Source organism: Artemia sp. Qi Xiang Cuo, chromosome 1, assembly GCF_049724085.1.
Source record: "Artemia sp. Qi Xiang Cuo chromosome 1, ASM4972408v1, whole genome shotgun sequence".
Taxonomy (NCBI): Eukaryota; Metazoa; Arthropoda; class Branchiopoda; order Anostraca; family Artemiidae; genus Artemia; species Artemia sp. Qi Xiang Cuo.
The window spans coordinates 100321486-100348841 of NC_142794.1; the positions used below are offsets into that span (position 1 = coordinate 100321486).

General features: G+C 35.4%; 1 protein-coding gene across 4 annotated transcripts in view; it reads left to right on the top strand.

Moving 5' to 3' along the window:
- LOC148956994 (protein Spindly-A-like) overlaps positions 1-27356 on the top strand; it is a 69209-nt gene that overhangs the window by 39540 nt on the left and 2313 nt on the right. Inside the window, exons 8-11 of one of the 4 annotated variants that reach the window (XM_089097167.1) lie at positions 11704-11831; positions 13322-13512; positions 20518-20985; positions 24525-24608. In XM_089097167.1, the coding sequence (XP_088953293.1) occupies positions 11704-11831; positions 13322-13512; positions 20518-20985; positions 24525-24608 (871 nt within the window). Of the gene's footprint in view, positions 1-11703; positions 11832-13321; positions 13513-20517; positions 20996-24524; positions 24609-27356 lie in introns of all 4 variants that reach the window. The other 3 variants (XM_089097176.1, XM_089097184.1, XM_089097192.1) reach the window with 3 other exon arrangements.

The following is a 27356-nucleotide window of genomic DNA, read 5'->3' on the forward strand; positions in this document are numbered from 1 at the left end:
TCCTGGATATTTTATTGGACGAAAATCTTTCCTTTAAACATCATTGTGCTCTTTTCAAACTTAAAGCTCTCCAGAAATCAGTTCGGAGTTCTTCGAAAGCTTCGTCATTGCTTCCCTGGTTCAATAATAAAGATCCTCTTTCACTCTCTTATTCAACCTTATATTTACTAATGTCCAGTAATATGGTCAGGGGCGTCCTGAGGCTCATTTTATTGGAGGGGGGGGGGGTGATCTTCGTAAATTTTACCGAAGCGCTACCTGATTATGCCGAATTTTCTGCAGAAACCAAGAATTTTGCTAAATTTCAGCTTATTTTGCAAAATTTCTGCCGAAATTTTCGCCTTCGACGAAAGTTTTACCGAATGCCAAAAACGTTGGAGAAGGGGGGGGGGTTGCCCCTCCCCCGTCCCCTCTCGGAACGCCCCTGATTATGGTTATCGACATTCTCTTCTTTTACCTTCCCTGTTTTCAAGATATATAACAGAGCAATTAAATTAGTATCTGAGGTGACAGGCCAACTCAGCATTAATTTATTGGATGGTCAGTCCATATACATCTTTCGGTACTGGTACATTATACCTAACATAGCGCTATATACTGTCCAAGGAATGTAGACAGGGAGACCCGTCAAACGGGTATTTGCTATCTAAATTGATCGCAAAGTGTGGTTTCTCACTGAACTTACAATATTTAAACTCTTGTTTTTTGGCGTTTCGGGGGGGGGAGGGTACCTCGGTTTGGTTAGGTTACGTATTTAATATATGCTATGCTATCCCCTCCCCTCCCCCGTTCACCCCCCTAATGTGCAAATATATAGCCCAAATTTGTTTCTAAAGAATTAAATATTTATCCTATTTTATTTTATTTCATTAGCATTAACCAAACTTGACTTGACGCGTGTTAGGTATAATGCACCAGCACCCATCTTTCTTTCCTCTTGTTTCATTTTTAAGTATTTTCATAGACTCCTCCCTAACTTCTTCAAACACTTATAGCTTTTAAATTCTGAACTACGAAAGGAATCTTGTGTTTCTTTTTCTCACAGAAATGGCATCGATATTTTTATTCATAAAACTAAAACCATAAGATCATATTTTAATCCAGTTTTATGTTGTGCCTCCATATGGATTTCCCTACATGTTAAAATTTTGTTATGTCATTCTTATGGACAATTTAAAAGAGAGCTGACTGACCCCTTCCTGTGCCCAGTGAGTTATTTCCCTCCTGCCTTATCTTTCCACCCTCTATTTTTCCTTTGCAATTTATTTAATCGATTTATTTTGATTGACATGGTACGGTTTTCCCTTCTTGTCCTTCTGTTTGATTTTAGCGCTATTATTTAATGTAATAGTCAGTCTCCTACTCTCACAGGCCAAAGAGCCTTTGTGGGGGTCTAAAGCTTTTTAATTTTCACTCTGTTGTCTTTAAATAAATTGATTGATTGAATCGTAACTTGTCTCAGGACAATCCAATGATCCTGCGCAATTTTTATAGAGTCAATATATATATAGCTCCTACGATTCCTTCTACCCGTATTTAGGTATATGTATCTCCTTGACAAGACTTTCTTGAAAGCTTTGTTTTTTTCTTAACCCGAGCAAGCCCCATCACATCTGTAGGCAAAACATTGATACACATATACCCCTTTAGAAGGAGGCGCATTGTCCTTTCTTTTTGTCCTCTTGTTTGTGTCCTGTGGTTCTTTTACGCCTCTTTGGGAGTCAGATTTCGTTTATCTATAGTCCCTACGAATTATAGGTACCCCAAATAATTGTGATGGTGACACGAATTGTTGCCATTCTTATTCGATAGCCTATGACCCTTTGTTCTGGCATTGTCATGATTTTGTTTTTATTTGTTGGTGTCATCTCTGAGACTGTTATCTCTGGTTTATGCTCATTCCAATGAACCTTTAGTCACCGCTCTCCTCCGTGCAGTAATCCAGTTAGTCATTAGCCCTGCGGGAAAACAAAAAGAAAAAGGAGACGCATTAAACCTTATTTTGTCTTGTTTATGTCCTTTGGCTCCTTTACGCCTCTTTGGAAGTCCGATTGATTCATCTATAGTCCCTACGATGTCCCTCTATAGGTACCCCAAATAATTATGAAGGTGACGCCAATAGTTGCCATTCTTATCCCATAGCCTATGACGCTTTGGTCTAGCACTGTCATAATTTTTTTATTTGTCTGTTTTATCCCTGTCACTGTCATCTCTAGCTTATGCTCATTCCAATGAACTCTTTGTCACCGCTCTCCGCCGTGCAGCGATCCAGTTAGCCATTAACTCTGCAGAAGAACAAAAAGAAAAAAGGAGATAGTCCGGGAGCCACTAAAGCGTATCTCGTTTATTTCTGAGTTGAGGTGGTCAGAAAGACACAGTCAGTTTGACAATAGTTTCCGACTATATTGACCACGCTGAATCCGAATATGGATGGGGGTAAAGTTGTAGATCACGGCTTGACCTTTTAAAAGCAAAAAAAAAAACACCCTTTTTAGGCCTATAAAACGCGTACAGACTGTTTAATTTTTTTCTAAGGTTCACTCCGATTTAGTGGTGTAACATCTCAATTAGGTCCTAATATGGTCTTTTCATAGAATATGTTAAATTTTTTCCGATATCTTGTATAGCCCAAGAGCTATAGGCTAATATTTATTAATTTTCCCCGAAAATCTCAAAATTCAAAGGTTCATTTTCAACTAAACCACCTATCTCGGACCTTTCTATAATTTTTGTGTTTTTCATTCTTTACTGGAATTTACCTTTCGTATTTAAGTTCACATTGCCGTAAAGTTCAAAGCTTAAACTGTTTGGTGAAGCCGTCTAGAATTAGTTGAAAAAGTATAGGCCAAAAAATATATGCATAAATTCATTTTTCCAAAATGATGATGTGACACATCTTTTATGCTAGAATTTAACGCCCAGTCCGAATATGAACTTTAATTTTTAACCAAATATCAACTCTTTTTTTTTCGTCTTAATTCAAAATGTATTTACAATACTGACTGATCTTCAGTTTATCTGCGTAGAGGAGGCCTTGTAGTATAGAGTATATTGGAATGCTCTTGAACAGTATTACATTGAATCAGACAAAGAAGCAAGTACTTTTGATGAGCTGTCAGATTTAATGTCTGCGTTCATGAATTGCGGAGGCTCCTTTGAAAACCTAGACAAACACCTGGAATCTATGAAGCCTTTGATGAACCAGTTCAGCAAGTCGCGAGACAAAAACCTTACAACGAAGTTGTTGATGGAGTATATGAATCTTGTGGTGACTCTTCTCCAGTTCATAATGGCAGAGCGTGGTGGAGACTGGGAAGGTCATATTATTGGTTAAACCCTCATGCTGCCGTATTTGACAGCTGCGGGGTATTATAAGTATACTACATGCCTACTCTAGTATTTGAATGACATGAAAACATTGCTACCTAGCTTGCATGATATCTTTGTCAAAGGACTATTCAACGTGAAGCGGAAAAACTGCAAGATGAATTGTGTTTCCCCAGATCATGCACTGGAATCCACACTCAACTTTGAATCAAAACAAAAGGGAGGAATAAAGGAAATCACACTGAACTCATTGGCAGTTGCCAAGTGGACTACCACCATACCATTCTCTGCTGAAGTTTCCTCTACTCTTTATCGACTTGCTGGAATTGAGAGCATGAGTGAATTTGATGGTGAAGGAAGCAAAGATGAAACCTTTGAGAAACGCCGAGAAAACCTTGTCAGTAATGTGGTCTCTGTTGTCGAAGACCATATTGATCCCTTTAAATGTGATGAGGAATCATTGGTGAATATCATCTCAAATCAAGTCGCTGACGAAGCAGTGGCAATGAGCCTCCTGAGTGCACGAGCTAGTGCTTTAAAAGCATTGGAAGCATACTTCGATGGAAAACCCAACTCCTTTTCCAAGGTTAAAGTAAAGACTATGGATTGCGATACAAAACAGGCTAAACGTTCAACGACCAAGACCGGTTGCAGCGTTTATGCTGAGTTGGAAGCTGTTAAAAAGATTTTGGTTACTGTTGGCACTAGTCCAGGATCTACGCTTGAGATGCTAAGTAAGATCATGCCACACGAACTTTTGACCTACGCGCCAGCAATATTTGAAGCAGTAGCTAGTGAACGGGTTAAACTTCGATCCGGTACGAAGTCAAGTTTTCTCGAGTTCATTCGCACCTCTGCAAGTTTAGAAAGTGGGCCTAGCGAAGTTCCGATTAACACGGTCACGGAAACTGGTGTGGTGGTAGAATTCATGCCATTAATCCGGTCGCAAGTGCCAGACAAAACCGAAACCGTTGAGGCATTTTCGATACGAATCCTTGCAAGACTCTTAAATCGACTCCCAAAATCTACAACCGAGCTGCATATTGTAGATGATCGGTATGTCGGAGTGTTTGGCCTTGTAAACATCTCCGGGAATCCTATTGTTCTAAAAAAACATTCGTGGATGTCGTGAGTGGAGAAGAAATACAGTGACGAAGAGTTCTACCGTTAAGAAGAGCATGGTGCTAGAAAACTGGGATATTTTGCTTATGCATTCAGAAAGTAAGGCAAGACTTATCGAATGTATTTTTAAACTGTGAAGCCATGTCTGTCTTTCTGAATTAAGATTTACCATTTACCTCTCTGGTGGATTCAGTGATACAATGAGGTGCTAAAACTGGTCCCATCCAAAATGACTATAGATCCGAATCCGGACTACGAAGCGAACTTGTGCAGCACACATGAAGAAGCAGACACGCGTGTTGCTATCCATGTTGCCGAATGCTACGTTCGGAGCTCTACGTTCAGTTCCGTGACAAAGTCTTTCTGACCCATAAAATTGTGAATAGAACATCGTGGGCTGTTGTAGAGTCAGTAGGGCTGCTACATTGCATTAGTGGATGTGATACGGTAATTTTTTTGTTCTCGAAGGGCAAAAAAACATTTGCTACATCTGCTGTTAAATCACAGCTCATTCAAGAAATAGCTGATCTTACACAGAAAGTGAGGAGTGATATAAAAAACATCATTAGCCTATATACGAGCCCGAAATCTTGCGTATCTGTACGAAATTGACTGTATCGGTATATAGAAAAAAACAGTCCGAATTTTATTCTCTCAATGACCTCCGAATTCATTTATTTCCCAGAAAAAAGAACTTGAACAGCTTACCCCCAACAGGTGATTCTTTCGTATATCACGTCAAGAGAGCTATACTTCAATGGAGCATTATTCTTCAGGCTATGATTCCTAAGCCCTATATCTTCAACCCACTTAAGTTTGGCTGGACCCATGACGATATTTTAGGAGTCAGTCCAGTGACTTCAGCACTGACCCCCTGGCCTCCATCTGTCAACAAGGATTCAACCATCTTTTACTGTAAAACTGTGTGTGGTAAAAAGTGTCCTTGATTGGGGATAAAGCTATGCGACATTCTTTGCGCATGTGGTGGGCGATGTGGTGCCGACAGCGACGATTCGGACGAGGATTAGCGGGATTTTTTTGTATGTTTGAGAAAAACCATTGGGATGTGCGGGAATTGTATTTTGACAAGCTTTACCTGTAGCTTTACTTACAATACTTAATAAATAATAAATACGGTACTCTTGAATCATGTTACAGGTTTAAGCTTTCAGCTTCTGTCGAGCATGGTTCTTCCGTGTCCGTTTACTACCTTGCAAAGCTTCGTACTACGTAGGTTGATTATAATCTGGATTTACAACTATATTTGTAAGAAAATCAGAGTTTATAGGAAATTAAATAGCATATAGCAACTAAAGTTGAAACACGATGACCAAGTTAACACTACCGTTGGACTCGGCGTCAAAATTTGGCATAAAAACATCTCCTGTAAAAACATTAATCAAAACAAAATTTTTAGGCCTACAAATTAGTAATTAGCCTATAATAAACGAAGTTAAGATTGGGCTGCGAAGTAAAGTTCATATTCGGATTTGGCGTTAAATTCTAGCATAAAAGATGTGTCACATCATTTTGGACAAATGTATTTTTGCATATATTTTTAGGCCTACACTTTTTCAAAAAATTATAGACGGCTTCACCGAACATTTTAAGCTTTGAACTTTACGGCAATGTGAAGCTAAATACGAAAGGTAAATTCTGGAAAAGAATGAACAACAAAAAATTATTAGAAAGGTCCGAGATACGTGGTTTAGTTGAAAATGAACCTTTGAATTTTGAGATTTTCGGGGAAAATTAATAAATATTAGCCTATAGCTCCTGGGCTATACAAGATATCGGAAAATTTTTTAATATATTCTATGAGAAGACCATATTAGGACCTAATTGAGATGTTACACCACTAAATCGGAGTGGTACAACCTTAGAAAAAAAAATACTGAGTCTTTACACGTTTTATAGGCCTAAAAAGGGTGTTTTTTTGCTTTAACAAGGTCAAGCCGTTATCTCCAGCTTTGCCCCCACCCATATTCGGATTCAGCGTGGTCGATATAGTCGGAAACTATTGTCAAACTGACTGTGTCTTTATGACCACCTAGTTGTCACATTATAGTGGTCTGGCTCCCGGACTATGACACATTAAATCCTATTTTGTCTTATTGCCCTCCTATGGTTTGTACGCACCTTTGGAGCGACGATAATTTAACTTTAGCTTCTACGATATCTCTTCCCGTATTTAGGTGCATGTCATTGTTACTTTTGTATTTGTGCTTTTGACCCCGATCTGGATACCTCTCTGGGTCACACAGGACCGGTTCTATTAACAAGCTGCTGAATAATGGAGCAACTATTTTGTACCATAGGATTCTTCACGCTAATTTATTTTAGATTTTGAATGGGTAGGAGGAAAGTGATCAATCAGAATCCCTGATTATAAAATGGCCCAAGTGGGGCAAAATGCATTCAAATCAATATATTAAATGCCTAACCTAAACGCATTTATACGTTAGATATTCAATTAAAATATACCTGCGTCGTAGTTTATTTCACAAAAGAATAAGCTAATTATGACCGAATGCGAGAGAAAAACCGGTTTTACTCCAAACAAAGCAAACTTCTTGAGTGTGTTCTGGAAAATACACAGGTACCCAAGGCCGTATCCAAGATTTTTGTTTGGGAGGAGAGTATTTTTCTGGGGGGTTAAGAAACCGCAACAAAAATTTGTTTATGCATAGTCCGAGATAGTTTTTCGTAATAGGTAAAGTTATTGCCAAAAATTGCTTTTCCCCCCACTGGCAGACAGGTTGCTCTCAACTGGATCTATAGCCTTATATTTTTAGTTGGAATATTCAACTTTAAATGCACTTCTGTTCCATATCTAGATTTAACTGTCCTATATAATACTACATCCTTGGATAGACCTAGTTACTGTCACCATTTCTTAATTTCTTGTTCTTCTAGTCTTACTCTAACCATACTCAACATACCTGCTTTTTATTTTCTGGCTGTCCTTCGTCCTTCGGGGCTGTCCCCTCCTCAACGTCTCGCTCTTAATGCTAAAGTTTTTTGTTTTTTTTAAGTAGAGTTGTGAGAAAAAGCCAAACTTCAGCGTAAAGAGCGAGGCGTTGAGGAGGGGACATCCCCTTTCATATACGGATTAAGTTCTGTTCGTTTTAAGTTTTAATGTCCCTCCTTACTTTCAGTTGAAAAAACTTGTTTTGTTATTTAATTTCTGAACGTTTTTGAATTAATGCTGGTTTGTTTTTGGCTCACCTTACATTAATAATTAAAAAAAAATGCATATTAATTTACTTTTTTTGGTTAAATGGCTCTCTCAAAATTTTGATCGGATGATTTTGAGAAAAAAGGGCCGTGGGAGGGGACCTAGTTGCCCTCCAATTCTTCAGTCTTTTTAAAAGAGCACTAGAACTTTTAATTTCCGTTTTAATGAGCCCTCTTCCGATATTCTAGGACCACAGGGTCGATGCGATCATCCCTGGGGAAAAAAAGCAAGTGAACACTCATCTGTGATCTTTCTTGTAGCAAAAAAAAAACAACAAAATTCCACATTTTTGCAGATATCAGTTTGAAACCTCGACTGTAGGGTTCTCTGATACGCTGAATCTGATGGTGTGATTTTCATTTAGATTCTACGACCTTTAGGGTGTGTTTCTCCCTTTTTTTTCGAAAATCAGGCAAATTTTCTCAGGTTCATAACCTTTGATGGGTAAGACTAAACTTAATGAGACATATATTTGAATCAGCATAAAAATTTGATTCTTGTGAATCTATTGGTGTCAAAATTCCGTTTTTTAGAGTTTCGGTTGCTATTGAGCCGGGTCACTCCTTACAGTTCGTTACCACGAACTGTTTGATAGATATAGATATATTTCTCACAAAAGCCCCATGGGCCATGGATAATAAAAATACAACAAAACGCATAAAACATAATAATAAATTCAAACACTTTTGAAAATAACACTACGATAGAAAATCCTCCCTTTGTCTCGTCCCCACACTCACAAAATTTCCCAAATTTCTAATATCCACTTTGCAACTACTTCCTATTTTATTTTCTAAACATCTTCTATCCATGACATATGAATATATGTTATTAAAAAAATATATATATATATATAAATATATAAAAATATGATACATGAATTTAAATAAATAAAATGCCAAATTTGCTTTCTATGATTTGCGTATGCTTTCTAGGGTGAAAAATATGTACGATCCTAATACCGATTAAGATCGAACTTTATTCTTCTCCCCTGAGGAATGTGTTTCTCCTCTTTTAAATGAAGTTTGCTCAGGTTTAGCGTGTGTGCAACGATATAATATTTGTCACTCGTTCCTTGAAATTTTGTTCTATTCTGTTCAGCTGTTTCCATATCAATGGTTTTTGTTTTAACGTTGATTGAACAGTTTTGTATGTATGCATATTTTACAAGTCGTGAAATCAGCTGAGTCCTTGAAAGTGTCAAATCACCTTGAAAGTGAGAGTTTGCCGTCAGTTAACTACACCGCAACTGTCTCGGAATAAATAAAAGAAAGATTGTACGTTTTTCTTTTTCTCTTTTCGTGCCTAAACGCTAACTAAAATTTTATTTTTTCTCCATTTTGAATATTTAAAATGTATGACTATGGTATAACTCCTTTGATAACAATTGAGCCTAAATTTAAATAAATAGAGTTTAATTAGCAAGAACAGTGAAAATTAAATTTGACTGTTTGGATCGACTGTATTGAAACTTACACGGCCATATATATATAAATATATTATCTACCAAGTTGAACCATTTGACAAAAAAAAACTAAGTTTTCCAAGAAAAGTAAAGCGCAACATTAAATCAAATGTTATATGTGGTACCGAGTGGTAGTATGACCTTTGAAATTGGAAGAATATGAATATTACTTTTCAATAGTCTTAAGCTCCTTGGCCATCTCAAAATTTTTTCTCGACAGCATTTAGGCTAACGTTTCCATTGCGAACCACAAAATGACAAAAAAATAAGCATTTCGCCTGGGTGGGATCCGAAACTTATAGGCTATATATGTGCCTTGTCAATAATTCTATACTGATTGACAATCTCAAAATCCCTTTAAATGATTTTTGTTCCTGTTTGGGCCTAAAGTTTTGATTTGTGATACAAAGTGGCCAAATATAAGGCTGAAATTTGGAAGATTGCACCTCTTTTAGAGTTCTATAAAGTTCCCCCTTTTCTTTAATTTTTTCAGGCTCGTAACTTTTTTTTAGGTAGTTTTAGGTTTAATGAATTTTACATACTTGGAGTTACCGTGAACAGTAGACCCTTAATATATTTGTTGATATAAAAATTCCGTTTTTTAGAGTGTTTAACCTGTGTATGTGTGTGTATTAAGATTTTATATTATAAAACTTTTATAAAGTTATACCGTCAATAGATGGTAATCACTGGTGTAGCCAAAGATTTGTCCACCGTTTGTGGAGGACTGATCGACTGTTCCCTTATGTGAAAGTGACACATTCTTCTAGTATACGAAAGCCCCTCATTTATTTACTAATCAACTGACGAATAATCTAATTTAAGATTATCTTAGCATGCTCTTCTTTTTTTTGAGGGGAGGGTCTTTTTCCCAAAGGTTCCAATCGTTGGTTTTGCCTTTTTTCTACGTTTTGCATTATTCAACGGTCAGTTTGGGAGCTTGATGTATGCACCCTCATCCTTAAACAATTTTTTACTCACATGGCTGATTCAATATTCAATATCTTTGGTTGATTCAAAGATTCAATATCTTGGATCATCTTTTGAATCTCCAATATTTGAATACCTTTGAATCACCAATATCTTTGATTAACAGATATTGAATCCCCAAAGATTCAATATCTTTGGTGATTCAATGTTATTCAGCAATGATGTTGTGATTGTAGTTTCGGAGATAAATTGTTCTAAGTAAGAAATTTGAATTCGCAAAAAAAAGAAAAAAAGGCAGTGCAGATTTTTTAACTGTAGTTTGTTTCCATAGTGCAAAGTCTGAAAATTTTACTAAATTAATGTACGGTAACATTCAGTTTTGGGCCTGCTATGTGTGGCCTCCAAACCTCTTGCTAAGATGCAAACAATTATAATTGTCAGACAACAGATACAAAGTACTGATCATATGCATTGCCTGTAAAGGATTTTTTTTTCGGGGGGGGGGTAACCATGCCTTTAATGAACTTTATTTGAAAACCTGTCAGTTGAATTCTGTTGAACTTTTTATATAAAGACACTATTTATGTTATATATTCCTTTATCGCGGAAAACTTTTTCTTTTAGTTAATTTACAGGACAGGTATAATCTTCTTGCATCCCTAGAAAGAAAAATGTAGGCTATGTTTTTAAATTTATAGAATGGGGTTTTCCTGTTAGAACTATTTGGATGTGTGATTGATCCAACCTTCTTCGGAAAAAAGGTTTTTGCAATAACAGGTTTTATTGACATTTAGGTCAAATATCGTCTAGTAAACAATTTGAAATATCTATCAAATGCTAACAAAGATGTATAACGGTATTCTTAATTTTTTTCAAATTTTTTATTGCTAATATTACGCATTTGGTTCACTGGTATCCCTTACTGGATATCCTAGAAATTGATGTTAAGAGTCAACATAAAAAAAATCCGACCATTAAAAGGCGGTTTTTTAGTTTTGTCGACGCCTTTTGTACAAAATTATCTTCTCTAAAATAAAAAAATTAACAGAAGAGCTGGCTTAATCTAGGGACGTATGGAGGGAGGATGGGGCTCATTTTTCGAATTTCTGGGTATTTTTTTTCAAATTATAGATTTTTTTTATAATACATGTTCACACGCACCCCACCGAAAAAAAAACTACGCAAGTGCCTGCAAAGACAAATGTTTCTGTATCTGTGTGCTCCAAAGCTAGACAAAAAGCACAGTCATTACTCATAAAATGCCAAAGCTAGAAACGGAGTCCCACAAGGTACTATAAATTTACCCTTTTCAACTAATGCACAAATGGTCTCGTTTTTTAGGTCAACAACAAGATCACTGTATATGCAGATTACACCAAACTAGCAAGAATGTCACTATCAGCCATCGTTTATTTTAATATTCATTTTCCAAAATTATTCTGTAAAATCTACGCATTTCTGCCTTAATTGATTGAGCTTACATCTGAATCCATGGGAGGGGGATATTTTTTTTTTTTTTTTCGATTCTCTCAACGAAAATACCAAAAAAGTACCACCCCCTTCCAACTGGCACCCCTGATTCCTGTGTACATTTCTGCCAACATTGTTGATTTTCTTACAGACACAAACGGAGAAATTAAATAAGCTGGAATCTGAGAGTAACAGTGGGGATGTGTTTAAACCTGGCAAGGACGTGAAAGAGCACAGGGTTTGTGACAAGGCTATGGAAGCTCTTCTTAAACAAGCAAGGTAAGTTTATTTGAATTTAGAAAAGAAAAGTTGGAATAGATTGGGTGTCTTTTTTTTATATGTTTACTATTCATACTTACTTGTTACTCATTCTAATTGTTATTCCTGCTGCCTACTCATTTATTTTGTATTTTGTATGATAATAGGAAAGACATTCAACACAGAGAAACTAAGAGTCTTTTTTTTCAATTCCCGTAACTCAAAACTTTTTGGTCTTTTTCTGACCTTAAAATTCCGGAAACGAGAACCATATCAGGTGGTATTCTAAAACAACCTAAATTTTAAAAGAGGTCAGTTTATGCTCCAGATGTTAGCAATAAATGTCACAAGCACACTTCACTGTGAAGAAATACGAAGAGTGTGTTTCTCTGTTGTTTAATATGAATAATCATGCTCTTACCAAATGCGAAGAAAGCTTACCTATAACGAGGGAGCTATAGAAAAGTGATTCCATCTTGTGTATTTTTGCATCCAGCACAAGAGAAAATATACATATTTGGAAGTATTATAAGCAATTAAAGTTAGTTACGGGAGAAGAGTCGAATGTAGTTGAATGTAGCGTGAACTAATTTTATGCTGTTTATAATAATTGACTGTTGTGCTGCGTTTTATCTAATATTTCTATTGTGGGCTGCGGAGTCCAAGCGCTTTTTGAGTCACTTTAAAGGGGTTCAGAAGTTCTGTCTAATATCTAGCTCCAATGCAGTACCCAGGAATTATTTTGGGGGGGGGGGGAGGGGGGGTAAATAAGAAAAAACATTAAAAACGCATACAAAATTTTTTATATCCATTTTTGTTACGTTTTTACGAGTCAGATAAACATTTTTTTTTTGGGGGGGGGGTCAAACCGGGTAACCCCTCCCCCTGGATACGGCCCTATCTAGTTCAGTATTTCTTGATGGCGTCTGCTCCGTCAAGCCTTACTTTTTGCTTTAAATCATTGTTCCTGAAACGAAACAATGTTTTTCTCGTTTTGTTAATAAATTATTTCGAATTAAAACTGTTTATTTTATTGTGAATTTTTACCCTAATTCATATCAGAAGTTTATTCCTTTGGTGGTAGCTATAACACAAATTTTGTCCAGAAAGCTTTTGTTTACTCAACTTGCAGGATAAATAAAAAAAACAATTGATAATAATAATACCGGCATAATTTGCTTTTTCTTGGTTCTGTTCTTGGTAAAATGGGGAGTAGAAGCATAGTTAGTGTTTTAATTAAGCGCTCACCTTCCTACATTTGGGGAACACCTATTTTATACCTTCATCAATAAATGAAATAAAATTTTTGCCGCCTCTGTACTTTCGTAATTTTGTACGATTATAGTAATGCTGTTATGTTTAAAAGTTACTTTATCTCTTATCATGAGATTACCATATTGCTCTGCTAAATTATAATTGATGCTAGTTAGTTATAGCAATCATGTTTTCTTTAGGATTGAATTTCTCTCTTCCCGTCAAATCTACTTCTTGATGTCTTGTGTCTTTTTTAGGGCTGAAACTGAAGAACTGAAGAGTGAACTACGAAGTCAGCGACTCACCATTGTTGCCAAAGAAGCAGAAATAAGATCCATGATGCAAGACCTAAGAGTTTTGCGTGAGACATCAAACATGAAAACTGTGGAAAAAAACCACCTTATAGTCAAAGTACAAGAACTGGAAAATAAACTCCAGGAACTAACAGGTCACTCAAATAATTATTTACTCTTTTACACGAGAACAAAATAATTCCAGTAAATAAGGAACTTTTTCAAGCTAGTTAATTTAAACCCATATATATTCACTGTCATGCCCAAAGGCTGAATCTGATTTTTTTTTTTTTTTTTTTTTTTTTTTTTTTGAGATAATAGCGCTAAACTGATTGGTAATCCCTTCTCGAAGGGAGGACAGTAGGGTAATTTAGATCAGATTGGTCAAAGTTTGATGGCATAAGTCTATGATTGGGGCTGTTGAGAAGGAAAAGAATTCTTATTTCATAATGTGGAGAATAATCGTAGTTAACATTTTTTAACTACAGTTTCACCTAATGTGTAAATATATAGCCCACATTATCTATTTTCTATGTAAGTAGCCATTTTTCATCATATTTCGACCCTTAAATTGAATCAACTTTGACGAAGTCGAGAACCAAAAAATACATATGAAATATATAATTAGGGATTTATTTTCTCACATTAGTGGGGGGGGGGTAAAGTATAATGTATCTGCAGTGAAGGGGATTATTCTGTATATTATGAAGTAAGAATTATTTTCTTAACATGTTTCTTTCCCAATAGCCCCAATTCTAGATTTATACCAGTGTGATCGAACATACATTGCCCTGCCGATCTTCTTTGAGAGTAGCTTAGCAAACTGTTTTGGCAATTAATTCAAAAGTATGAAATGCCATTTTGAGAAAGTATGGCTATTGCTGCTTTCTAACCGCCTCTATAGAGTTAATATTAAACGTAAACCGTATGAAACAAACTTGTAATCAATAAAAATCAAATTAATATTAAAATCTCAATTTAAAAGAGATTAATATTACTTCACTGTATTTCAGCAAAGACTCTGACATTCTTTCGTTAAGTCTATAACCAAACGAACACGATATTTGTGCTTCATTTCAGCTAATACGGAAAATGCTTTTCGTATAAATGAAATTTTGCGAACGGCGTCAATACTTTTTATGCTTTATTTGACAAAATATTGTATTCACTTTAAATATCTAGCCAAAATTGAATTAGAGGTACACTGTAAACATTTCATATTAAGGAATTATCACAAGCTAATCAAATCAAGTTTTCTTTCTCATTACTTGTTAATTTAAATTCGTCATCTTCTTTGTCGATAAATGGACCCGGTGTCCACGCATATCTTGTAAAAATCGAGATCCAGAAAATAATTTGATAAATTAATTAACAAAGCATCCAAGTGTTCAACAAATGGATTTCTGTTTGCTTCTATGTTATTTTAGGTGCTCAAATTTAAAAGTGAAAGCAAACTTGCTTTTTTCCAAATTTGCCTTTCGTAGCTTTATTTTTATGAATGCTTTCACATTACCTTTTTTGAATCAACAGCTGCATTTTCGGCTCTTATTTCTGCTACAGAGAGACAGAAAGTTTCCTTGCATAAATATTTTAACCAGAAATAGTTCCTATCTTGGCACTAGCCTAATATTTCACACAAAAGAACTAATCAGGGTCTTTCCAAAAATTTTATTTCCCTGTCAGTTTAGATGAGTTGCTCAATATTAGCTAACCAATTTTTAAAAAGCCAGCACTATTTTCTCTCTAGAAATAAGTAGTAGTGAAATTGGGTTGTGGAATTAAGTCATAAAAAGAAGTAGGAAGAATTTTTAAAAAGCCAGCACTATTTTCTCTCTAGAAATAAGTAGTAGTGAAATTGGGTTGTGGAATTAAGTCATAAAAAGAAGTAGGAAGAATTTTTAAAAAGCCAGCACTATTTTCTCTCTAGAAATAAGTAGTAGTGAAATTGGGCTGTGGAATTAAGTCATAAAAAGAAATAGGAAGAATTAAAGCACGCTTTTTACACGGAAGTATAGAATAAAAATCACGATTTTTTCACTTTATTAATCTTTAAGGTTGATTTTTATTGAAAATTTTTTAGTGAAAAAATGTTTTACTAAAGAATTTTGTGATTCAGCCTACAAGACGGTGAGCATTGGCGGCTCCTTCAAAAATCTTACGAAACCCTTCCTAGTAACATTGAAAAAAAGACGCAACGAGCGTGAGCACAAAACAATTAGTCTCTAGTCTATTATAAGTTAAAATTTATATGGAGGTAGCAAAAACGTTTTGTGATAGGGAATTATGGCGTCTAAGGGGCTAAGGGGATTTCAATCAGTGAAAAAGCAACAAATTGTCTGTTGCTTTAAAGCTCAATTTAAAGAATTTTGAGATAGGAATGTTTCTGTAGACCTCATTATACGCCTGCTTTGGACTAATTCTTGTTTTGAAGTGTCTTAAACGGAATTTTAATGGTTGCAACTATTCTGTTGTAGTTATTTGGTTGATGGATATTACGTCTACAACCGAGTTACACTTATACCTTGCCTAGGGGTTGGGTGGCTATTCTGGTGGACGGGATGAAGAACAGGAAACAAATTCATTCTAGGCAATACAAGGTTATTAAGAAGTGTAAAAAGTTTCTGTAGAATGAAGGAACCATAATGAAAAGCACCGATATTAATTTTCTTGTTTTAATTTTTTTCCGTTTTTGTCTTAATTAAATTTTTTTTGCATATATTACAATTTATTGAATATTTTGATACAAAATGCCGTTTAAAGGGCAAATTGCTGAAAAGAAAATATCCATATTAAAAGATAACTCTTAATCGTGTTGAGTTCATGCCATTGTTGACATTCTGATGACATAAATTATTACACCAGATGCTCTAAATGTTTGTAATGGAAAATAAACATATTTCAAAGCTTTCTCTCGCAGTCTTAAAATATAAAACCGATGATTTATTAAGATAAAATGAACTTTTACCGTAGCTACGGGCTTATGCAGTTACGCTTCAATAATCCCTTTTTTGTATTTATTTTGAATTTGATGTGCAAATAAGCTCATGCCTTTTTTTTTTTAATTGAAACTTTATTTTAAAAAATTGGATACAAACTCAATGTTCCAAGTGCTCTCCATCACTAGCCATAAGTTCTCCCCATCTTTCTGACAATTTACTGAATACCATATCTAAAAATTCGACCGGCTTAGCCGCTATCCACGAATCGAACCGATTTTTTTACTTCATCATAGTTGGAGATGGCCTGGTCTGTCAAGCCATGCTGCATTGACCGGAATATATAGTAATCAGAATGGACAATGTCCGGGCTATAAGGTGGGTGGGAGGTGTTTTAACGGGCGTTGCAGCATGTGGCCGACCACATGCTGCAATTGCAAAATAGCATTTTCGTGTCTATCGGCGTGTTGTGGGCGTTTTTCTTGCAAAACTTGGCGCAAATGCACCAATTGACATCGGTAGATGTTCCCTGTAACAGTTTTGTTTGGATTCAGTAGTTCATAACACACTATGCCGAGCTGTTGATCACGTCGATGCCGTCAAGGATGAGAAATGACCAGGGTATCCGCATGTTTTCTCGCGTTTTGAATTATCCTAGTGGACTCACTTTTTACCGTCCGTCATAATTTGAAGCAAGATAAACTTCCGTTTTTGCCGTTAAAGCAGTTGTTTGCACGTGAAAAAAAAAACGGCGTTCGATGTCTCTTGGCTTCAAATTACACGACACCCAGTTTCATGACCTTCAGATCATTCTCTTTTCTTTTAAACGGCGGAAAATTGCTTGATGAGTGACTTCAAGTGTTTTCGCAAGTTCTTCTTGTGTTTGTGATGCGTCTTCATTGAGAACTAACTACAACTCTTTATTTTCAAACTTTTTTAGTGCTCCAGCGTGTTTCTAGTCTTCCAAATTTCCAGTTTTAAATCGTACAAACCGCTTCCGACACGTTCTTTCAGCTAAATCATAATCACCATATATTTGCAACAAAATGCGATGGCTTTCGGAAGGATTTTTCTGCATATTGAAGTAAAAGTTCGCAAAAACACGAAATTTACTATGTTCGATGAAGTAAAAAATATTGTTTTTTATGCTTCAACTAAACAACTTATAGTTTCACTGACATTTATGACTAATGACAGTAGTTTTCCAATGAATGTTTAAAAATGTGGTACAATCGAATAACAGACAAGTTGTCTCTTCAGGAATAAGGAATAATATGATTGATTTTCAAAAATATTTCACTGATATAACCAATGACTTTAAAGCACATTTTTTACTATGGAATTATAGGAAAGTAATCTTTTTGTTTTCTTTGAGATAATTCCGTTTCAAAGACAATATAAGAGTACTATGAGTATCCCAGCTGAGTGGTTAGCACGCTAGATATGGAAACCTTTGTCCGTGAGGTTTGAGTCCTTTGTCCGTGAACCTTATTGAAACCTTTGTCCGTGAGGTTTGAGTCCTTTGTCCGTGAACCTTATGGAAACCTTTGTCCGTGAGGTTTGAGTCCTTTGTCCGTGAACCTTATGGAAACCTTTGTCCGTGAGGTTTGAGTCCTTTGTCCGTGAACCTTATGGAAACCTTTGTCCGTGAGGTTTGAGTCCTTTGTCCGTGAGGTTTGAGTCCTGGTGTCGCTGGTTATTTGGTTTGGAAAGGGGGTCAGTGGTGTGGTTCTGTCAGGTCAGCTAGAGTCGACCCGGCTCTAAATGGGTATTTGGAGAAATCTGGGGAAAGTAAACAGGAAGGGTATGCAAAAGCATAGGATGGCTGCCCCCCCCCATTGAACTTCCTGGCTGAAAGGTCATTAAATGGATATCAGAAGCGCCGGTAGGGACTTTAAAGTCCAATTGCGTATTTCTTTACCTTTTTTTTAAGTATCATAGTGTTATCACAACCCAAAATTGAAGGATATGTGCACAAAAGAGTGTTTGATACATGTAAAATAGTATCTTTTGCCTAGAAACAAGAAAAAACTTTTCTGATAAAAGTAAAGAGCGAATTCGAAGTTTAAAAGGGCAAAAAGTATCGTTCCTCTGCAAATGTAAGGATAAAATGTGTTCATCTGTGTGAATAGGATGGCTTATAATTTTCCCCATATTGTAAGATTTTGTAAATCTGAACATATAAATCCCACACAAAGAACAGGAATATTTTTGGGGGGTGTGGAAGAGTCGTCAAGTAACCTTTGGAAAATGACATATTGATTTAGGAAGCTCATAATAGCCTTTAACCGACTATGAAGTCGATAAACTTAATTGTCCAATTGGAATTCTTTTAAAAACTCAAGCAGACAAATTACGTGTTAGTAACAAAACAGGTAGCATCCAAAAAAAATACAAATTGATTTATGAGGCAGCTCAATAGATTCACCAGTCACGGTGTAAACAGCTTTTATCACAAAATACATTATAATATCACTAGAAAAAAAATAGATAACAAAACATAATTTAAATTCCAGAAAAGTGACTATTCCTTTTACCCTAAACTTTACACAATTTTCCCTTCCATGTTATAAGCATATCCTCGCTAGGATATATAATTACGGAAGATTTTCTAATGCTATTAATATGGGATCTTTTCGCCAAGCAAACCTAGTTTAGTTGTTTTAACGAAGTATTCAAAGAATTTTTCAGGGTAGTTCTCAGATTATTTTTAAAGGACTTTTTTTCCTCTTTGTCCAAGTACCTTCTCTATCCATATGATAAAAGCTGTTTTTACGGGTTTCTCTTATACATAAACAATTAGTTGAATCATTCATTTATGCGTTGCAATGGCTCTTGCGTCAGAAGTGATATCAAGGGTTTTACATCTTAACAGCTTGTCAATTAGTCTAAAAATCTTTGCAATATTTGAACTTTCTCGTGTTTTTTTTGCATCTCTTTTCAAGGGCATTTTCATTGTTCAAAAATATCCTACCTGCTTCGTGTATAAAGTATATTCGTTTAGAGATAAAGTTGAGAGAAATCATATATGAGATAAAGGAGTTTAAAAACTTAACTACTCTGCTTTAAATAAAGAAAATTTGGCAGGGGTTCAAACAGACTGAATAATCAAAAATTTATCAGAAGTACTAAGAAGTGTTTGACACTAAACACTGCAGCACTGAAAGTCACCAACACAAAAAAATCTGCTCCAAAGACCGAAAAAGAAAAATTCTGAAAAATGTTTTAAATGTTTAAAACATAACCACTAGAAACACTCTGCCACAAACATAAAAACAATCTGCCACAAGACTGATTGAAACAAAATTTCAGTTTTGCTAGACATTACCCTTTTCGCGGTTAGAATTGAAAAGGGGGTTATGTCTGCTGAAGTACATTTAGTAAAAGAAAAATATAAATATTGTGCTTACGTTACATGTGGCCTTGGTTCGTCTGTGCCTAATGTTTGCTAATATAAGAGCGGGGATGTGGAAGAAAATTTATATTTTTTCTAACCTTAAAAAGTTACTTATGCTATAGCTACAAATATAAATCAATAGAATGCTCAATTCATGAAAAAAATTAAAAGGTAACACAATTTTTGGTTGCTTAAATAATTTAATTAGAGGTGATCCTAGGCTCGTACAAAACTGAAGGCTGAAATATGTTCCCCTCTGAAATTCTGAAGTTTCTTCGTTATTTTATTGCAGAGTATAAACTAAAAATAAAAGATGAAGTTACCTCTAGCTGAAAAGAGGTAAAAGTTAACGTTACTTCCGCATATTGAGTCTAGCGCTGAAATTTGTGTTCAGATATTTTGATTCAGTTCTGGAACTGATAGAGGGGAAAGAGGTGACATACACCAATTCTCGTGGGGTCAAGACGGTAAGCAACCCTAATTTATTGGTTTTTATTGACCCCCCACCCCTTTTCAATAATCCCTGTATTTGGAGCTTTTGGGAGCATGAATTACCTCCCTTGTATACAATGTGGGTTTGTTGTTTCAAGAAACAGCGCGCACCACATCATGTTTCTTTTTTTTTTTTTTTTTTTTTTTTTTTTACAGTTTCGTTGTATCATTTTGGCTTTGAATGAAGGTTTCAAGTTAGGGACTGGGAGAAGAAATTTTTCCTTGGGGGGGGGGGAATATTTTTGGTTGCATTTTTAGGATACTGATCTATTGGATCTCGTTAGAGAATGTCCAAGAATAGTGAAAGCGTTTACTAATGTACATTTTTGTCCCAGGTGATCCTCCAGTAAAAGCATCAAAAACTGTAATTGTAGAAAGGATATTCTTTCCTGATAAGGAAAAGGCCAAAGAACCAGAATCAAAACTCAAAGAGAAATTCGTAGCAACTCAATTCAAAGAAAGCATTGGAAAACAAACTGTTAGACCAAAACCCGTATCAATGAAGAACTACGATAAATATCAAGAAAAAGAAAATGATCCTGTTGATACAGCTGTAGTTCAGGAAGATATTAAGCCAACGATGAAAGAGCATCAGTTAAGCGTGCCGAAGAATTTTGGTGAGTTTCAAGTGTGTGGAAGTAGCAGTGAGAAGGAAGAAACTGTTATCAAGGGAAAAGGAAAGGTAACGAAAATAAAACAAGAAATTTGCAGTGAGAAGGAAGAAATAGTTGTGAGGGGAAAAGGAAAGGTGACGAAAATAAAACCAGAAATTTTCCGAGTGCCTGATTCTGATGTTGGAGAATGTAAACAGCAGTGATTATAATTTTTTCATTTTTTACTCTTTTTTCTTTTCGAATTTAGCATTATTATAAATAGTAAAATATTTAGTCGAGATAATAAGCATTTAAATGAATGTTTTCTTATTTTGGAACAATAAGATATTGAGTATTTGGTGTCAGCGAGTCTTACAATAAAGTATGTTTATAAAGTATGTTAAAAGTATGTTTATAAAGTATGTTTATTCATCACTGTTGCTTTAATATTTACATGACAATATTACGTGACATTTACAATATTTACATGAGCATGTAAATATTGGAAAAAGCTTAATTAATTCAAGGATCTCCAGAAATTGCAACAAAAAGTTCAAAATAGCAATTAGTAAATCAATGTCAACAGAATAAGATGTAAAGAAAAATGTAAAGTATTAAACTCAATGAACAAAAAGGTGAATAAAATACTTCACACTAGGATCCAAGTGAGGCAAATACATTCGATTGCTGGCAGATGAATAGGCATGATTGCCAGGGTGTGTGCAGGAGTCTTGGATTTTTGCAATCTATGTGATTGAGATAAAATTAGTTCAGTTAGACGTCTGTGTTACACACATTTTGTCTGTGTCTCGGTCTCAAGAAGCAGTGGCAAGTGATACCAGCCTCTGTATGCCACAAAACTGTCACTATGTAACTTTTTTGTCTTCAGTCCGCACTCCCCTGGGCTCTCTCAAACAGCAGAAACATTTCAGTCTTGAGTTCATAAAGCGGACTGTGCTGATATACCATTTTAACTGACTGTGCTGTACAGTCATGATATGTATGATATACATAAAACTGACTGTGCTGTTATTTATTTTAGAAAACAGTCACTTTTTTCAGTTCTTATTTCTCAAATATAGCCCTTAATAATATAGTTTACGAAGCATTATTCAAACATTTGTCTTTGGAGGACAGGCCATCCCATCTCCCCCCCCCCACCGCCTTGTATCCGTGCTTGAACCAAGCTTTGGATACGAAAATTACGTGATGCACAGTTCAAAAGATACCCAAGGGCTCATGGTAAAGTTTCCCATCAAATTCATGGTAATTTGGTAATCAGGTCATCGTTCTCACTCATGGTCAGGTTTTTTAATCATCGCTCTCACTCATCAGGTCATCGCTCTCACTCAACACCATGAGTAACATGGTCAGTTGGTCATCGTTCAGAGCTACCTATCAGTTGAAGTGTATTCTGAAGAAAACAAAAGGGGTAAGGTTTATATTAATGTACTGTTCAGGTAGCTAAGAAATAAATCTACCTATATAGTCTGAATTGCATCATGGATCCAAATTTAACATTCATTTTTGCTGGAAATGAGCTTTACCCCCCACCCCTATATAAACCAATTCAGAGTATATATTTGCACACTAGGGAGTTGGGGGTAAAGTTTATATGTGATGTAAATGAATGTTACAATTGGATTCAGGATGAAATTCTGACTACATGCGTAAGTTTGTTTCATAGCTACCTGAATAGTCCGTTAATATAAACCTAACCCTTCAAGTAATATGACTTCAAGTAATGTGAGAACTGGGAAAACTTATTGAACCAATCAGTTGAGCTTAGAGCGAAGTCTGCAAATCTACGCTTGACAAAATTTTTCACATAAAGCATTTCTATCTCTTGCTCCCCAGCTCCCGCCCCCGGTGAAATTCAGGACTTTGATAACGTTTCATAATTTCCCATATTTTTCATATAATAGTTCGTTTTTCATTTCGTGTCTTTCTCAAATTTTTTCTTCAGTCCCCTGTCTTCCCGTTAAATGATATACCCCTAGCTTTTTATTACATTAATCCCTATTTTGTTAATTAACTGCTCCGGCACAAAGTGTTTATGATCTCTCGAAGAGACCCTAATATACAATCCATATTTGCAGGTCTTGTCATATTTACCACATGAATATTTCACAATTAATCTAATCAATTACACATTTGGGTGTTCAAGCTTTGATAATGAATACAAGTTACTTAGGTCATTAGACAGCTTTCACTTTTGATGAATACATGGTTGAAGCTTATCTTCTTAAAATATGCTTGCTTAGGAGATTTGATGTTAATTTCAGTTAATACTAAAATGTCTTTTTAATAGGGACTCGGCTAGGAGAAAAAAGTGAAACAGCACCAGGCCTACCAGTTGGCCTACTAATTTGGATGAGATGGGGTGGTTGCCACCCCTAAAATTTGAAAAACACCTTTTTTGTGTCTTCTATTGAAAAATTTGCCCCCACCCCTAAAGGTTTGTGTTTTGGCACCCCTGGGTAGCGTAAATTGTACGTTCCATTGGTTAGAGGTTTGCTCAAAATTTGTTGCAAATGTTAGTTAGGGTGGGAAAAGCTAAATTTGGTGGCCTTAATATACCCGCTACCCAGAAGAAATGTTGATCTTTTTACTGCTTATCACTCAAATAATTGGCGGATCTATTTATTAATACGTATATTGGTTTGTATTCATAATGGGGTTATGTTTCTTATGCCAGTTTTGGGTATGCTGTTATTCTTTAGCCCTAGGGTTTTAATATTTATACCAACATGGACGATTTAGCTATTTTTTGATGTTGCAGGGCTTAAACCCCCGGAAAATCGGCCCAGAGGAAATTTCTCTCGCTGAACTCCTTCCACGGGGAATCCTTCCAGAACTCTCGCCGAACTCCTCCCTCGGGGAATCCTCCAGAAAATCCCCCCCCTCCCACAAAAAAAAGAAAATCATCTCGATCAAAATCTTTCGCTGAAGTCCCCCGGGTAATTCCGCCCCCTGTGGAAATATCCCCCAATATACAAAATTGAGCAGTCAAAGAGAAAGTGACCAATACGAATAATGAAGGTGACGAGGAATTCTAGAATATTCTACCATTATTGCCAAATATAGGCAGAATTTGTGGTGTAGAATGTCATAGTATTTATTTACGTTTTTTTTTTTTTTTTTTTTTTCGTGGTTCTGGACGTTGAGTTATCATAGCAGGGTAAGATAAAGTTTAACAATGGAGCTGGGGGCGTAAAATCAACCCCGAAGGCAAATTTATAAGACATGGCGAACTTTCTGAACAAAACTGATATATCAAAATTTAATTTGTTATCTTTGGGGTTATAAAAAAGCCTGTCAGCAGAAAAGGAACCGAGAGGGTGGCTGGTTGCCCTCCAATTACTTTTAGCCTTTAAAAGGGGCACTAGAAATTTCAATTTTTAATTGAATGATCCCCCTCACAAGTTTCTAAAATAGCCTCTTCCGTTTGAAGTGGGCGGGAAAAAAGTATTTGGCGCTTTTCCGGTCCTTTTTAGGCAGTATTTTGAGGGAAAGCTATATTTCTTGTTTTCCTTCTGCATTTAGGTCTTCTTTGCCTAAGGTATCATATAAGATTCAGGCCAATCGTAAAAATTCACATGTTCAATTTGCTCCCATTTTCAATCTTAAATCTTGTATTCGATTTATTTGTTGTTGTTTTCAAATTGTTGAACCTTTTCTTTGGCTATACCTAAGCTCTCTTTTGAACAAAAATGCCCTAACTCTAACTGTTATAATACATTTTGTAGGTAAGGTGAATTTTTTTCAAAACGAACAAGATGGTAAGAGATTCTGCAACTATTTGTGCGATTCAAATAGGCTATTATTACAGGGTAAGTTAGCCAATGTTTTCAGAAACACTTGTAAATAATTTATTACAGGTGTTTTTTAAAACCTATATTTGGGGTAAGGCATATATGGATTACATTTTGGTTATTTGGAATTATGGGGAATGAGAAATTGAAGCTTTTTATGAAAATTTTGAATCATTGAGGAGGGGGACTACTTTTTACAAATGTAAAAGAAACAAAAAAAAATTTACCATTTTCGGATACATGGATTCTTAGAGATAATAACGAGTTGGCTTTTTCGATTTATCGTAAACCTTCAAATAAAAAACGTTATTTACATTTTATGTCAGATATATTTTATTCAAGTTGAAGGGAGAGCAATTATTTCTTTAGTTGATAGAGTACTGAAAATTATCGTCGTCTGAAAATACACTACTAGTCCCTAAATATTTTTTATTGGAAATAGATATCATGAAAAGATGGCTTCTCAGAAATTAGAAAAAAGAAAGATAAGGTTAATTGAACTGACAATAAGTTAGGAAGATTGGTCAAATAAGAAAATTAATTACATAACTTTACCAGATGGTCCAATTTTATCACAACAATTAAGAAAAGATTCAAAAGAAAACATAATATAAAAAGTGCTTTTAAATCCCGACTAGCTATAGAATTTTTACTGAATAGCGGAAAAGATACGATTCCAAAAAATGTGCACAGGGGGGTATACCTGCTTTGTCCTTTTTTTGGGCATTGATTTAGCCTTTGAACCGTGAGGTCATAAACTGGATGTAACTTTGTAGTTAATTGGATTGCACAACAAACAAAATTGAGAAATCCGTGTTAATTGGGAAATATTACTAATTTTCAGCATTCAAAGAGTGCAGACATAAAGCGGACTAATAAGAGATACCTAGTAAAATGAACGGACTTTCGGCTTGGAATATCCAAGCATTGCCAGGTTCCGTGTTACTAAGCGGTCCGGCCTTACCAAAGAGGGTAGTGCCTATGCATTTGTACGTCCTTAACTTTTTGCAAACAAATATCCGCTCTGGGCTTGATGATGAAGTGATGGCTCACCATGCTGCTAAGTTTTTCCCGGATAATAAACTAAAAGATGCATAAGCTGTGTTTTGGGCTCAAGTTTTCTACAGTGGCATACATATGCCACAAAGGGCGGGAGATCAGCCATCCTACAGACATGTGAAAGATATATTTGAACAGCTCCGCTTATGCGAGGATAGGCAATTGGATAATATACCCACTTATACTATCATTTGCCCATCTGAAGTACCAGTTATTCTTCCCTTGGCCTACCATAAGCATCAGTCGAAAATTGCAGCTTTTGGCTCTACATTAAATTTCATCAAAGAGAAAGTGACTTTTATGATGTAAATTTTCCCTCTCTCCTGAACATACCTATCTGAAACATCGAAATTGACGAAAAATTTAAATTGGGACAGAAAATGAACTGTCATAAATATAACAGTCTGTTCATACAATCAATCAAAACAATAACAGTCTGTTCATACATCATACAATCAATCAAAAAATGAATAATTTTGATATTCTGCTCCTACAGGAACATCTTCTCCCGGTTGTTTCCATAGAGTCTCTACGGAGAAATCATGCATTCAGGGTTGCCACCCAGTGAAAAAAAATCACTAGATTCTAGAAAAAATGTAACTAGATCACCAGATTATTGACTAGAAATCACTAGAATTATAGCACTGTTTATCATTGTAATTATTAATTGTTTTGTTTCTTGGCCATGTTCTAGACAGGTGCACCTACAGGAATGGGGTAAAATTACCCCCTAGATGCGGAAAAATACCTTTAGGTTGCCATTTTTTATTTCTCAAGCGAAAATTACCCTTGAAATTTTGAAAAATGCCTTTTTGCATCTTTCTGCAGAGAATAGAACAAACCCTTGCTTACTCCCTGTATTTTCCCAAATGGGTACCATTGTCTTATACCCCGATCACTGGAAATTCGTTATCGGTAATATAATCAAAATATATGCCTTTTCTTTCTTTCATTTTTTCCCTTGTCGATTCAAAATCCTAGTTTTTTTCCCAAAAATATAGAAACTATTTTCTTTTTACTCTAGTTGAGCTAGTATAATTACTAGGACACCAGCGACAATTTTGAAAATGGCTTTTTTATATTTCTATCGAAAAAGTTTGTCCCACCCTTCACAAATTTGATAAACATTGTTCTTATTGTTTCTTGTATAAAAAAAGAGGTATTTATTAATCATATGGAAGACTCCCAAGAAGTAAATTTATGTTAATCCTAATGAAATATATCAAAAAATAATGAAAATACAATACTTTAGTTTATATAATAAAATAATTTGGGCTATATATTTTCCCATTAGCGGGGTGTGATGGTAAAACAATTTAACCTAACTTAGCCAAACCTTACCCCCACCCCTCTAATGTGCAAATATATAGCCCAAACTATACAAGTCCAACGCATTCCGTCACCTATTATTTGTCTTTGTGGCTATGAAACTGGTTTTCATACATCATACATTTTTTTTGTTATCCTTAGAAAATCATCCTTAGCTCACACTCATTCCCAGACCTATCTTCAGGGGCTGTGTGGGTCGTATTAAATCTAAAGATATAGTTTTGGAATCTTTCAACTATGCTAAACAAAATGGCTATCTCAAACTTTTGATCAAACAATTTTTGGAAAAAAGGGACGTGGGAGGGGGGCTAATAGCCGTTCAATCTTTTTCGTCAAATGAAGGGACAGTAGAAAATTGAATTTCTGTTCAAATGAACC